The sequence below is a fragment of the Bos indicus x Bos taurus genome, chromosome 13 (genome assembly GCF_003369695.1).
Source record: "Bos indicus x Bos taurus breed Angus x Brahman F1 hybrid chromosome 13, Bos_hybrid_MaternalHap_v2.0, whole genome shotgun sequence".
NCBI classification, from domain to species: domain Eukaryota; kingdom Metazoa; phylum Chordata; class Mammalia; order Artiodactyla; family Bovidae; genus Bos; species Bos indicus x Bos taurus.
In genome coordinates this window covers 13726828-13742740 of record NC_040088.1, presented here as the reverse complement: position 1 = coordinate 13742740, position 15913 = coordinate 13726828, and the positions used below count along the sequence as shown (strand labels likewise).

Sequence of the window (15913 nt, the reverse complement as noted above, 5' to 3'; positions counted from 1 at the left end):
TTCCACTTGCTGGCTACCTTTTTCATCTTCTCATTGCAGTTTGCAGAATGCTTCTCTAAGTCTGGCTGTCTTTCTTTGCTGCATCTCTTGAGATGCACCCTTCTCTCACCTTCCATTTCTACTCTCCCTTAACTGCTTTTCTGTTCTCAAACACAGAGTGTCTTCTGAATACCTCTAGGTTTTCAAATATGCTGTTACTGGTTCTGGAAGACTCTGTTTAGCCCTCCTAATAACATTCTTTTAGTTGCAGCTTAGAGTTCTTTTTTCAGGTATCTTTTCTGCCTGTTCCCCCCACCCCCCAACCCCCATATTAAAGTACCATTTTTTATGTCTTCTCTGGCACCTTGAGTATATCCCTCTCACAGCCATTACCAAATTCTGGTGGTGTTGTAATTGTCTCTCTGCTTTTCTCTGTGACCTATTGGACTCTTGATGGTCCCTGGGAACAACATTGGGTTCTGTTGTGTTCATGTATGTCCTCAAGGCTTAATACAGTACCTGGTGGACAGGTGATACTTAGTAGTATATATTTATTGAATCAGTGAGTGGTTGACCTATGGTTACACCAGTTACCATCGTCTCTCTCCTTTTCACATATTCTCAATATTCTGTAGCAGAGTTCCCTTTGGCCATCCCACATTTCAAACACCGTTTTTTGTGTGTGTTTCTGTCTCAAATACGTATGACATAAAGTTTGTCATTTGGGGGAAGTGGCATTCACTATATTGTACAACCATCCCTAGTATCCATCTTTAGAACTTCATCATTCCAGATAATCTCTGTACTTCTTAAATAATACCTCCTTATTTCCCCTTCCTCCTACCCTTTAGCAGCATCTATTTTCAGTCTCTCTGAATTTTTCCATTCTAGCTACCTCAGGTAAGTGGAGTCATAAAGTATTTGTCCTTTTTATGTCTGGCTTATTTTCCTTAGCATAATGTTTTCAAGGTTCATCCATTTTATTGAATATCAGAATTCCATTCTTATTTATAGTTGAATAATATTTGATTGCATGCCTACCACATTTAAAAAAAGTCTTTGATCTGTTGATGGATACTTGGATTGTTCCACCTTTTGTCTATTGTGAATAATGCTACCGTGCACCTGGGTGCACAAGTGTCTGCCTGAGTCCCTGCTTTCAATTCTTTTGGGTATATACTTAGCAGTAGAATTGCTGATCACGTCAAACAAGAATTTTTATCTTTCTTCCTATATTTATGATGTGCTAGTTGATGTGAAGGCCCAAAAATATATGAGATAGTCTTGACTATGAAGAACTTTATCATTTAAGGAAAATGCTTACACATGGATCAGATCAAAAAAAAGTAATTTTTATGTTACCTGAAATCTGTCCAAAAACAGACTTTAAAAAGATAAAAGTTCATATTTAAACCATAAGCTTTTAAAAATGGATGTCTTATTCTCTGACACATCTTACTTCACCAACCGTAATTTGCCATTTGTGATGGAAGAAGAGAATTAGGTAGAGGTGGCATAAAAGGCTTTGGGACAGAAGTTTGATCCCTGTCCTGTTTTACCAAAATCTTTTTATAAAATTTTTAGGATGTAATTGTTTTTAAAAGCTTTATTCATCTTATTTTTTTTAAGTTTTTATTTATGTTGGTACTGGGTCTTCTTTGCTGCGTGGGCTTTTTTCTCTGTTTGTGGTATGCAGGCTTCTCGTTGCAGTGGCTTGTCGTTGCGGAGCACAGGCTTTAGGTGAGCGGGCTTCTGTAGTTGAGGGACGCACAGGCTTAGTTGCTCCGTGGCATGTGGGATCTTCCCGGATCAGGGATTGAACCTGTGTTTCCTGCTTTGGCAGGCAGATTCTGTACCACTGAGACACCAGGGAAACCCATGGGTGTAATTTTGACATCATTTTTCTTGAAGTCCACAATGGCTTTCTTATGTCTATCTAGAAGAAAGTCTCCTGGTTCTGGTCTCTCCACCTAAGTGTCTTGTGATGTTGACTAGTTTACTTAACCTTCCTCAACTGAACTTTCTTGTCTTCCTTTAAAAGCATACTTTTCCAAGATTATAGGATAGGCAAATTCAGGAGTTTTATTCTGTGCAGTTTTGTGCCTTTTAATATTTTCTTTATTTTCTAATCAGAATACTTGAAAAATAATAGCTTGTTTGCCAAAAGGCATTGAAAGAACCTGCCCCTAGGTTTTGTTTACACATGACTAAATCTAGCCCTGGGTCTCTAATTCACCTGTGAGTAAATTTCAGACAGTTTAACCAGATGATGTGTTGTAAGCAGACTTTTAAGTACTTCCTGTTTTGACCTCTGTTGACACACTGCCGCTTTGCAACAAAACAAGTGTATTGGTTATGGTCCAGTAAAATCCTGTACACCGTGTTCCTTTTTAAATGACTTTCTGATCTTTCTGGTAGTTTTGGGTTTCTTTTTCTTCTTCAGCACATTAAGGAATCCTTGAGGATTGTTTAATCACCTCTGAAGCCCAGAATAATTAAGATTTAGCATGTTCTGTTCCAAAATGCTTTATTTTAAAACTTTGCTCATCAACCCTGCCTACTTTTGTGGCCATCTATTATGAAGAAACAAGTTCTACAGTAATGTGTTTCTATATTTCTTCCTTCTCTGCTAGATCCTAGCATCAGTGATTTTTCATTAGGTTACACTTAGGACCCAAGTCCAGGAGGCCTCTTTCTCCTGCATAGTAATATTGTACTGCATTCTTGGAGTGTCAGAGAATTGGAAACAAGCCTTTCTGAGACAGATGGGATTTAGACCTACTTCTCAGGAGATCCCTTCTTATTCATGTACTTTCTCCTTTTATTATTCTCAGTTCTCATGGAGGTGCTCGCTCCATGGGGAAGTGGGGTGTTAAAGGTCATTCTATCTCATGTCTTTTGTGTGTGGACATGAGTCTGAGGCGACAGGCCCCAGGTCACACAGCAGTGTGGTCACAGAGTGAGGCTGAGAGACCAGGGCTTCTGAGTCCTAGTGAGACTTTAAAGGACCTGATGTAAGAAGCAAATCTCTTTCCCTAAGGAACGTTAGTTGTGTAGCTAAACTGTCTGTGTTTAAATACAAGCACCTCTTTCTCATGCATATGGTAAGCAACTTGGGTTTTACAATGCCAGATCATTTCAGATGCTGCCTATTTCTTTTTGGCCCCAAATCCCTAAACGTTTTGGCACTAGAAGTATTAACATCATTAAATTCTGACTCTGTGAAAACCCCATCTCTGAGTATCTGACTTATAGGAAATTTATACCAAAGTCAAATAAAAATAATTTCTTCTATTATTTGTCTCTGATACTGCTTTTTTCTGTTAGCATTGATATTTAGCACTTCCAGTCCTTTAAAGCAATATATAAATCCTCTCTAAAGAAACAAAAGGAATGCTCTGACTAGAGCTAAAGAATCACTGAGCTTGTAGGATTTCAGCCAGATACTTCTCTTGAAAGGTTGCATTCTTAGCATAAACTATCTTTAATACTAGACCTGTCATATATACATCATTAAAAGCAGTGGGGGGGGGGGGGTTATTTTAGAAAATAAAGGACTATCACATGTGAAACATAAAATTTCTCCTGCCAACTTTTGACCTTGTGTATCTCTTGTCGTTTTTAAACCTGACCCTCAGAGTGGAGTGAAAAATTTGTGGAAATCCAGGGGAGATAGAAAAGCAATGCTGTGAAATATAGTAAGGGAAGTGCTTTTTCAGCCCTGTTGGTAGTACTAATTTATACAGTCAGTGTGAGAATAAGGATGCTTTTGATTTCTGCCTTCACTTCAGTTCCAGATCTTACCTGAATTAAAGTTGAAAGAACATAGATTTTTAGGGAAATGCACTGGAATTAAGCAACCTGGTTCTCAGATTTGGGAAATTTTTCTGAAAGTAATCACATTTAAAAAGATGTGTTTACCTCTTTTTTTGGAGGGGGTTGGGGGCAGCTATTGCTGAAGCCCTCCATTTACCTACACGTTCTCATAGCAGCCTGTCTCAGGGAAATGGACAGTTAACATAGGTAAGTGGAAGAGGTTGGGTAGTTAAGAAATAAGACTGAGTATCACTGCCATTCACATGGGAGTCCATGTGATGTGGTGAAAAGCACACTGAATTAGAAGTGGTGGGGCCCGGTCCTATCACTTACTAGCTGTGTGTTGTTATCCAAGGCACTTAACTTCTGAGACTTTTTCCACTTTGGTTGAATGTTAATAGCAACACTAGCCTGGTCAGGGACAGAGGAGCCTAGTGGGCTGCCGTCTATGGGGTCGCACAGAGTCGGACACAACTGAAGTGACTTAGCAGCAGCAGCAGCCTGGTCAAGCTTTCAAGTGTATAGGGGAGAATTCAATGTAAGTATGCATATAAAAGCTGTTTGGAAACTAACATACTCAGTAATTGAGATTATGATGAGCCTGATAGAATTGCCATTCTAATAAATTGAAGCTGTTGATTTTGGTAGTTGAATCTAATTTAATAGTTACTTATTGGTAATAGCAGATTCGGTACTCTAGTTTTCAATGATACCTAGCCCTGTTATAATGACCTGTAGTCTTTTTTTTTTTTTTTAGCGATTTCATGGTGGAAAGGGTATTTGAGCTAGCCATGGAAAGATGGTTAAGATCTTGACAAGGGAAGGTGATGGCTAGAAAGAGTGACTTTCCAGACAGTGAGAAAAGATAAACAAAATATGGAAGGGCTATCATGTACTTTGCTCCAATTAGGTGGTTGCCTGGGTTAATAGGATGGATTAGAAAGTGGGGCCTCCAAAAAGTTGCTTGATGCAGAACTATTAAATACTATTTCAAGAAGCTGAGATTTGATTCTGAAGGGAGCAAGAAGCCACTGAAAATAGTTGAGAACGGGAAATATGAGACAGCCATAAGTGACATGAAGGGGGTTGTCTAAGAAAAAAGGATACCTAGCTTGAGTAACTGGGTGACTATTTACCCTGTTAATAGAGATAAAAAACTTAAGAGGAGAAATGGGAGTTCTGTAAGATTCCACTCAACTCCCAAGTTTTAATAATTATTGGGATTTGGCCTAGTAACCTATAATGGTGGATGAGCATAAAGAAATCTGGGAACTTCCTTGGTGGTCCAGTGATTACAAGTCTGCGCTTCCAATGCAGGGGACCTGGGTTTGATCCCTGGTGGGGGACTAAGATCCCATATGCCCAAAAAAAGTGAATAAAGAAATCTTTACTTCTTAAAGCCTTTCAAAAACAAGTTTCTGTGTTTTTTTTCAGAGGCAACTTTAGAATTTACCTAAAGTAAAATTTTTGATTTAACAAACATTACTTAAGCTTCAATTATCTGCCTTCCTTTGAAGGGCCATGGATTTCTTCCTTTCACAGCTTAGTATCTTTCTAGGTTCTCCCAGAGGAATCCCCTCTGACTCCATTGACTGCAGCCTGCAGGGGGCTGTTGCCTTGAGGAAATGGCCAGGTCACTGGAATGAGTTTGTTCTCAGAAGATAAAGAGGCTCCCCCTACTCTTCCTAGCAGGGTTTCCTTTTTGCCTTATTTGGGGAGTAAGGCACCAGAGTGGTCAAAGGCATAACTTCCTGATTTTAAATCCTAGTTACTGCTCATTAGATGTATTTTCTTGGGTGAGTTACTGAACCTTCCTGTGGCTCAGTTTCCATATGTGTAAAATGAAGATACTTATCTCAGAGTTTTGTTATGGGGATTAAATTGCTTAGAAGAGTGCCTTGGACTTTGTACTGGTTTAAGTGTCTGCTAAATATTTTTATTAGTGATAGAGGACAGACCATTGTTTTAGTTTTCTTTAGCAGATTTAAATGGTTTCCCATAGCCAACATCCTATCTTCCCAGAGGATCAAGCCGGGTTTTTTTCCTAAAGAGGCAGCAAATGCCTTCTAGAGGCAGAAGAATATTTTTCTGTCTTAGGCTTCCTGCTGCCACCCGCCTACTTCTACTGTCTCTCTCATCCTTCTTCGTAAGTGCCTAGGGGAGCCTGGGTCAACTCTCTGTTTTGTCTGTGCAGGTCCACCAAGAGTCGCACAAGAGGTGTGATGGATACAGTGAAATATCAGCTGGATCTCTTTTAGAAGCAGCCAGAAGGGCAGTATAGTGGAGGGGTTAGAGCATGGGCTTCAGATGGCCTGGGTTCAAACTCTGGCCCCACTAGTTGCCAGTTGGACAAATAATTTAACTTCTGTCTCTCTCCCTGAATTTTTTGTTTTTGCTGTGCTGAGTCTTCCCATTTATTCTCTTTGGCATTGAGTTTTGCTTGTCCAGACTCTGATGTTTGGTAGATTTTATCTCCAAACAGATATGAGCCCTGAGCCAAGGAGTTGGCTTCTGTGTATACCCAATAATTGGATGCTTTCTGAGTTCCTGATGATGAAATTTATATTTTATCCGAAAGTGTGACCATTTCAGATATTCTAGGAATGCCAGCTACTGTCTGTATTTTAGTGTTCACCGTACCCCAGACCAAACTCATTCTTAAAGTGTATTTGTTCTTCACATCTCTGGGTTTCCTTACTATGATCATTATTAAGCTTTTCTAGTTTATTTTTCTTATTTAGCCACACTGAAGTTTCTTCAGTATTGGAGTCACCTGCACTGCTGCCCCAAACTGGCCAGTATTCTAGCCCTCAGTTATATTTACAACCCATTTTGTGATTTTTACATATTGTGTGTATTGTGTATGGAAAAGTAGTGGGATCAGTACATAGACATGGGTAACATCTCTTAAAACAGATAGTCAACATATGAACTCCTCTTCTGCAGTGGTCAGAATTTCCATCACCTCACTATCATCAATGAAAAGGTAATGCCCTTTAAGCCGCTGTGAAAGTCAAGCCAGTTTTAAGTCTTTTGGAAAAAGAGGTACATGTTAGGAAATCCTGAATGATGATGAGTCAGCCTCACTGATCCCAGATTGGCTGCACTTCTACCACTGGGCAAATCCTGCTTCTGACTTGGATGGCACGGCCTTCAACGTGCTTCTGTGTCACAAGACTTCGATCTCCAAAAGCATCTGCTACTCACTTCCGATAGATGCCTAGGAAAGACTGACCCTGGGGTTTGCTCTTTGGCAGCCTTCCTGTTGGTGTCAGGTTGTGGACGAGGGGGTAGGACTCCCAGTACTCTGTTCTCTGTTTCTGGAGGCAGGGACAGGAACAGCACACGACAAGTAGACAAGATGTTAGCATTGTGTTCAGAGACTTAATACAGCTTCATAAACCCACATTTCTAACAGTCCCCAATGGAATGCCTTGTTACCACAAGATGTTCCTTAACTCTGAATCTTCTGAACTCTGTATAAAAATGCAAACTTGTTCTCTCCTGTCTAAACAATTGGGAATAGAGGAGAATGAGATGCCTTTGAAAAGTAAAGTTGGTAGTTCCATCTCTTTTGGGCTTTGTGATTAATTGTACCTACAAAGGGATTACTACACTAACAGAAACTTTGAATTTCCTGAATAGATTTCCCTCTGGTTAGCAGGCAGAGGAAGTACTGACTTCTTTCACTTTCCTGGGGTTGGCCTGAGTATCAGTGCCACTGCCATGTCATTTGTTGACTTCTTTTCCCTGATCTCTGTGTGGCGTGACAATGAATAGCAAAGCTGTAAACTGGAGGTCTGTGTGTATACTCATGGTGCCCATGCTGTGATTGCCAAGAGACCAGAAAGCCAGTTTTCTAGTATAACAGAATCATGTTCTAAGAATCGCTTTCGTTGAGAAAGAGAACAAAACAAGTAGGGGCGGTGGAGGCAAGGAGGTGGAACGTAAAGGAATAAGGACCATAGAGCATTCCTAAACTCAGATTCCTGAATCAGCCATTTAGTTTCATGGGAAGACAATCTAAGAGGTAGCTATCCCAGAGTTTTATCATTTCTGATGTCCTAAGCCTTGTCTAGAAAGTTTTCACTTGATGGTAGAGGAAAATCTTTTAACTTTATACATCAAGTCTTAGAATGCCCATGCCTTTTGTCTCTTAACACTAGGCTTCCCTTAAGTGGTGGCTGTCAGCTTCATGGAAATGTAATGATACTGATCTAGTGGAAAGTGCTCTGAACTTAGAGATGGAAATGCTGAGTTTAAATCCCAGCTGCCCTTCTTTCTAACACTGTAACTTGGAATAAGACTTTGAACCACTGGCTCCTCTGTTTCTGAATCAGCAGGGGAATAATAAAGACTCCTTCACAGGGGTGTTGTGAGAACTGAGTGAAATAATGTACATGAAAGCACTGAACATATTGCTGCTTAAATTTGTCCTTTTTTCTTATTCTGGGGGGAAAGTATATCTAACCATTAGTATTATGGATGTCATTGTTCCAGATTTTTTGCTTTTAGGCAGGAACTTCTTTAGATGACCATTAATTCCTCTTAGAGTTAATGTTCAAAAAAAACAAAAGCTGAAACTTAAGTATTTGTATATAAAATAGTAAGCTCATACATTTTGCTGGTAGTATCAAAACCATGGGCCTGTGATTTCATATATGTAAACTCCTGAAGAATCAGTTGCAATCTTGACAGCTATTTTTTCACCATTCTAAAGCTGAATTCAGGAGAACTGAAAGTAAGAGCATTATTGTAATTGGAAGCCATTTTGTACAAAATAAAGAATAAGTTGTTTCTAAAACACTGTGCTGTGGTGAAAACAGATTATGAGAGCACATTGAGTAGAGAGTGACTTCGTAATAATGCTAAGAATAAAAAGCATGGTGGGAAAAATTGATCATCATGTGCTAGCACACTAGGATTTTTTTTTTTTTAAACTGTACTTACATAGAAATCTGTTATTTTCCAGTGTGTGGCACATCTAAATAACAACCTAATGAAAACAATACAGAGGGAGGAACATATAAACCAAGGAAAGTGGACATTGCTGTATTTTCCCTCTGTTGATAGTTCTGGGTCTTCCCTAAACCTGTAGTCCTGTTTATACTCATCCCCCTGCCCTCCTGCCTGGATTTTATAGTTTTTGCTGATTAATTATCCAAACCCCCATCATTAGTTGGGGCTCCTTTTGTCTCCAGAGATGTGGTGGATACCACTTGCTGTCCTGATCCAGGTTCTGGGGCTCTCACTTGAGTGGTACCGTCATCTGTTTCTCCCTTTCTGGCCTTGGGTGTAGCTGAAAATGCTAGCCAGATCTCTTTAGGACAAACTTCATGGAACGGTTGTAACCTAATGACCTCATTGCTGATAAAATCTGTTTGTTTGTTTGTTTTTTTCCTGGGCTGAATGTGGTAGATGTGACAGCTGGGAAATACAGTCTATGGTAGGAAAGGCAAGAGCCTATGCTGCCTGTGGGATTGGCTGTCTGTCAGCTGGGGTGGTTGTCAGCTGTCCTGTTTCTAGGAATGACCCTCAATTTATAGCCCTTGAATTCACATTCTCTTTTGGTAACTTGTGGAATATATTGGCTGCTGCAGTAAACAGGGACCTACGCTTCCTGCCCAGTGCACTAAAGAAAATAGTCATCCAGTGTCCTGCCACCTTAAAATACAGCTCCTGAATTTTGCTCTTTAGTTTTTGTTCACTTTCATGTTTCTATGTAACTGCAGTTATTTTATATATTCCTTTTTTTTTTTTTTTGCTTGTCTTAAATTTATCATGTATATTTACGGACTCACAAATGATAGCATAACGGCTACATAATGATAACTGTGATGTATAGCTTTGGTATATCACAGTTTCCCCCTCTGATTATTTACCAAGGCTCTATCTGGTTTCTTGGTGGTTTTTTATTTGTTTGTTTGTTCTTGTTTGTTTGTTCATCATGAGAAGCATCAAAGTGAACATCTTTCTGTAATGCTTTTCCCAGAGAAATCTCCAGGAGCTAGAACCCAGGGTATGAATATTTTAATGATTCTTGTTTTATAATGTCATATTTTGTTTTCCTGAGGAGTGGCACTTTTTTCTTTTTTTTAAATAGTATTACCAATGTCTACACAGTTCAGTTCAGTCGCTCAGTCGTGTCCAACTCTTTGCGACCCCATGAATCGCAGCACGCCAGGCCTCCCTGTCTATTACCATCTCCCGGAGTTCACTCAAACTCATGTCCATCAAGTCGGTGTTGCCATCCAGCCATCTCATCCTCTGTTGTCCCGTTTTCCTCCTGCCCTGAATCCCTCCCAGCATCAGAGTCTTTTCCAATGAGTCAACTCTTCGCATGAGGTGGCCAAAGTACTGGAGTTTCAGCTTCAGCATCAGTCCTTCCAAAGAAATCCCAGGGCTGATCTCCTTCAGAATGGACTGGTTGGATCTCCTTGCAGTCCAAGGGACTCTCAAGAGTCTTCTCCAACACCACAGTTCAAAAGCATCAATTCTTCGGCACTCAGCTTTCTTCACAGTCCAACTCTCGCATCCATACATGACCACAGGAAAAACCATAGCCTTGACTAGATGGACCTTTGTTGGCAAAGTAGTGTCTCTGCTTTTCAATATGCTATCTAGGTTGGTCATAACTTTCCTTCCAGGAGTAAGCGTCTTTTAATTTCATGGCTGCAGTCACCATCTGTAGTGATTTTGGAGCCCAAAAAAATAAAGTCTGACACTGTTTCCACTGTTTCCCCATCTATTTCCCATGAAGTGATGGGACCAGATGCCATGATCTTCGTTTTCTAAATGTTGAGCTTTAAGCCAACTTTTTCACTCCACTTTCACTTTCATCAAGAGGCTCTTTAGTTCCTCTTCACTTTCTGCCATAAGGGTGGTGTCATCGGCATATCTGAGGTTATTGATATTTCTCCTGGCAATCTTGATTCCAGCTTGTGCTTCTTCCAGCCCAGCGTTTCTCATGATGCACTCTGCATATATGTTAAATAAGCAGGGTGACAATATACAGCCTTGACGTGCTCCTTTTCCTATTTGGAACCAGTCTGTTGTTCCATGTCCAGTTCTAACTGTTGCTTCCTGACCTGCATATAGCTTTCTCAAGAGGCAGGTCAGGTGGTCTGGTATTCCCATCTCTTGAAGAATTTTCCACAGTTGATTGTGATCCACACAGTCAAAGGCTTTGGCATAGTCAATAAAGCAGAAATAGATGTTTTTCTGGAACTCTCTTGCTTTTTCCATGATCCAGCGGATGTTGGCAATTTGGTCTCTGGTTCCTTTTCTAAAACCAGCTTGAACATCTGGAAGTTCCCAGTTCACGTATTGCTGAAGCCTGGCTTGGAGAATTTTGAGCATTACTTTACTAGCGTGTGAGATGAGTGCAATTGTGCAGTAGTTTGAGCGTTCTTTGGCATTGCCTTTCTTTGGGATTGGAATGAAAACTGACCTTTTCCAGTCCTGTGGCCACTGCTGAGTTTTCCAAATTTGCTGGCATATTGAGTGCAGCACTTTGACAGCATCATCTTTCAGGATTTGAAATAGTTCAACTGGAATTCCATCACCTTCACTAGCTTTGTTTGTAGTGATGCTTTCTAAGGCCACTTGACTTCACATTCCAGGATGTCTGGCTCTAGGTGAGTGATTATACCATCGCGATTATCTGGGTCGAACGCCTTTAAAAGCAAGGCTTTGAAAAGCAGGCCCTCAAAGCATCCCCTTGCTTTGAGATAGGGCTTTTCTTATTGTGAGGAAAGGACCAAGCAGGATTTATAAGCCCCTTGTAGAAGTAACTAGCTTTTCCTCAGCTGGCAGGAAACATGGAGTGTGTTAGGCTGCCCAGGCATGGCTACATTTGTGGTATGTCTCCAATCTGGCACTGAGCCACTAAATGATTTTTGGTGAGCTGTTCTTACCTCCTTATATCAGATGTGAGTGCTCAAGTTGGAGCTTTCAATACAGTTTTTTGCTGGTAGAATGTTGTAGAAATACTATGGATTTGCTGTATCATCAACACTTAAAAAAAAAAATGTCCTGATACGTTTAGAATAACTGTGTTTCTCCCTTTGATTCCTTTGCTCTTTGAAAAACTTAAGACATTAAGCAAGATAAAGTCTGATGTAGTGAAGAGCTTCTACTTGAACTTTCTGTCAGGACTGGTTATTTAAAGCATTGTGAGTTTCCATGGTTCATGTTATCTCAGGGTATCTTGTGAGTTAATCTTGTGAAATGAATCCTGTGGTCCCTACTCTGGGCTTACTGTTTGTGTCTTATTTTCACAGTGAACATAAAGATTCTGAAAAGAAACACAAAGAGAAGGAGAAGACCAAACACAAAGATGGAAGTTCAGAGAAGCATAAAGACAAACACAAAGACAGAGACAAGGAAAAACGAAAGGAAGAGAAGGTACAGAACATGCTAGTGGAGAAGGAAGAGGTGTGGGGTGTGTTTTTCATTTTGTTTACCTTTGAAAGCAAGTAATGAAAGTACCTTCATTGAGTAGTAAGATCCTCTAACCTTTTTTTTTAAATGATGAAAACCAAACTTTACCACTGTATTTCATGTACCAAATCTACCCATGTCATTACCTTACTTTGTATGGTAAATTAAGGGATGTAGGATTTCTGCAAAAGTCAGTTTTCTTTCATGGGGAAAATTAGTTTTGTTTTTGAGAGAAGGCTTAATACCACATTGGTCTTCTCTTGAATGAAACTTCTTCCTGAGTGACAATTTAGTGACACTGGTGCTCTTTGTGGCTTTTGGTTCCAGTATAACCAGCACAAGCCTTCTCAAAATAAGCTCATCTGGCCGTGAACGAGTAGTAGTACTGTGCCTGGCCTTTTTAAAAAAGTTTATTCGTTTCTCAGAAAGTAATGCTGGATGGACTTGGTAAATTCACACAATATAGAATAGGGAACAGTAGTGAAAAATAATCTCCCTTTAACCCTCAACTCACTGTCCTCCGTCTTTCCCTTTGTGGAGGCAGCCACTGTACTTTTTTTTTGGTATTCTTCCATAGGTTCCCTATGCGTGTGTCTATGTGTATATTTTTGTCTGAAAAGTTGAAGGAGGGCAAACATGAATATACTTTGCCTAAGTCAGTGAAGATGGGAAATAAAGTATTCTTTTTCGTTTGGGTTTGTTTTTTTATTTCCTGTCTGCACTGCCAAGGGCAAATCTTTGAGAAGTGGAGTGTATTTATTGAGGGAGGGGACCTACCCTTATTTAAAGGTAAAAAGCCATCATTTTGAAGGGAAACACTTCCCAGTAAAGAACTGTAAAAAAGGAGTCTTAGAAAAGTATCAAGACCTTTGGTTCACCTGTTCAATTTTGCTAATAAGAGTCAGTCTGGGATCAAGATTTCCTAGAGTAGAGGCCAAATCATCTCAAGTAAGGTAGAGACTTCTTCAGCTTTAGTCCTTTTAAGGTACTAATCAGTTACTGCTGTTTTACCTTTCAGATTAAAGCTTCTGGGGATGCAAAAATAAAAAAGGAGAAGGAAAATGGCTTTTCTAGGTAAGACTCTGCTGTCTTGGCTTCTCTTTCTCCGTGTGTGTCCAGCAGGCCAGCTGCCCATGTTGCAGTGTTGTTTGAGCTCACCTAAAATGCACTGACCTGGCCATCTCCAGGTTTTCAAGGAAGTTGGCAGTGAAAGGACTTGGTCTTAGCCAATGAGAGCATTTCTAGAGTGCCATTTAGTAAGACCGACCAGCACATTTTATAGAAGGCTATTTTGAGTGGAGAAGGTTGGCAGGAAGAAATTTTTTTTTTTTTAATTGAGATATAATTTACACTTCCATAAAATACACCCCTTTAAAGTGTACAGTTTATTGGCTTTTAGTTTTTCACAAGGTTATATAGCCTCCCCCACTACCCTCTATCTAATTTCAAAACATGTTCATCACCCCTAAAAGAAAGTCTGTTCTTAGTCAATAGTAATTTTGGAGTTTCCTAAAAAAACCCTACTGTGAATTCCTTGATAGTATTCCTTGGTAGCTCATATATAGAAACTGATTTGACCTGCATTTTAGGGACAGTTGTAGATTTTACAGGAGCAGAAGTATTTAATCTCTTTTCCAGAAGGAGGGGTCACTTTTTCAGAGAGGTCACCACAATGCAGAGGTCACTTTTCCTTTCCTTTGTGGGGCCGTTTAGATTCTGTTTTCCTCATCAACTGCAGCACCCTAAAATAAGTCCAAATGTTTCCTCTAGTTTCAAAAAAAATAACTAACATATTCTAATCTGCTCCACTGAATGGCAGAATGGATTTACCAGGAGTTGTTGGGAGTGTTTGCCTTATTATCCAGGGCAAAATGTTTTGAGAGTTTTGCTTTCTTGAAATTTTGAACTTTCAGTTTCATTTGAGAACAATTTTGAAATTTATGCCATGTACTCTGGGTTCCTTACCCTAGGAGAAGCAAGTGCCCTCTCCAGGCATGTTCTGTAACTGTTCCAGGAATGCAGAATAATAAAATTCAAGAAGCATTAGAGCTGTAAGCTAGGCATTCTGATTCCTTAGATAACAGTGACTGAACACAGGGCAACTATTTTCTGCCAGGAGATGGCCTTGGACTTTTATTAAACTAAGATATGATTAGACTCTCTGGACTTGGTGTGGAGTCCTGGGTTTGATTTCAGACTTTCTGGGTTAGATGATCAGAAGCACACCCTTTGAGGCCATGGTTGCTGTGTTCGCTTTGCTGGTCTGCTCGCCACCTTGCATCTTTGTCTTGGTAGAGAATCCACATGCCTCACTGAATTGGAACAGTTTTCTAGGGTTTTTAAATTTTTTTCTTCAGTCCTAGTAAGCCTTCCCATGTGCTTTTAACCTCACTTATGATAGTACTAGGATCTAGCATTTACTTAACTAGTTGGGTAAATGGCAGCGTTGCTTTCTTTCTGGTGCAAAGCTTTTTGAGATTTTGAACCCTTGGGTCAGTATCAGTGGTTTCTGTGGAGGGGAGAAACAGCTATAGAGGTTGGCCTTTGGGGAGTGTGCATAAATAAGGAGGGAAAGTTAATCTCTTTAAATACTCAAGTTCATTTGCAAGCAAGGGCATCCAGTATGCTTGTGGGGAAGGGAGGGGCAGGGACAACATTGAAACCCTGTGAATATGCTGACTTTATTTGGCAACTAAATCTGGATGCTTATCCTTTGGCCCCCTTAGAGATGGGGTGACTTTCTTTGTGTCTGGAGGCCATTTCTTGTGCTGAGTGAGTTAGCCTTGTGGATGCTTCTGGCTGTGAGCAGTGAGGTTCTGACAATATGTGGTGGTGGCCGTGGTGGTGGCTGGCCCCTTTAGTTTTTTAACTTGTTCTCTCCTCTTTTTTGGTTCAACATAGTCATCTAACAGAATCATCTTTTTATATTGAGAAGGCAAAATGCTAACAAAAATAGGACAAGGTACTCTTCTGTGTATAAAGTAAACCGAAGGAGGAAGTTGAATAGTGAATAGATTTGGCTTAGAATGACTAGCCTCAAGTTTGAGGAATATATTTTTATTCCTTTTTTGGCGAAAGCTATTTTTTAGCTTTGGAGCACTAAAATAATCAACTTAGATCGCTTGTGGGGTCAGATACACAGTAGATCCCTCGAATAAGGGGAAGAAACAGCTTAGGTTTGTTCCTACTGAGATGTGGATTGTGTTGGCAAAGACAACCAAGAGGCCATGGAAAGAATACTGACTGAGAATGAGGGGCTCTGATTCCTGACCTTGATCTCACCTCTTCATCTGTAAAATGAGGACACTGTTTCAGTTAGAATTAAATGAGAAAAAAGTGCTCATGGAGAACCTTTTAATATGTACACATGTATGTCATTATCCTTCTGTTAAGCTGCTTCTCCCAACTTTGCATTACTTTTGTAATGTGGATTTTCCAACACTCACTGGCTAACGGTTTTTTTTTCTCTTCAGTCCACCACGGATTAAAGATGAACCTGAAGATGATGGCTATTTTGCTCCTCCTAAAGAGGATATAAAGCCATTAAAGAGACCTCGGGATGAGGATGAGTGAGTATTTCTTACTACTTTTGAGTTTTGAAAACAAAAAGGAGTTGTTAAGAGAATAGTACACAGAACCTTCTGCGTTGAGTTTTACTCTTTAGGAATTTATGATT

General features: G+C 39.9%; 1 protein-coding gene across 1 annotated transcript in view; it reads left to right on the top strand.

The window, feature by feature from the left end:
- The window catches only part of TOP1 (DNA topoisomerase I), a 95621-nt gene that overhangs the window by 40010 nt on the left and 39698 nt on the right, over window positions 1-15913 (top strand). Inside the window, exons 4-6 of the mRNA XM_027558542.1 lie at window positions 12078-12201; window positions 13256-13311; window positions 15711-15806. Coding sequence (XP_027414343.1) covers window positions 12078-12201; window positions 13256-13311; window positions 15711-15806 — 276 coding nt within the window. The remainder of the gene's footprint in view (window positions 1-12077; window positions 12202-13255; window positions 13312-15710; window positions 15807-15913) is intronic.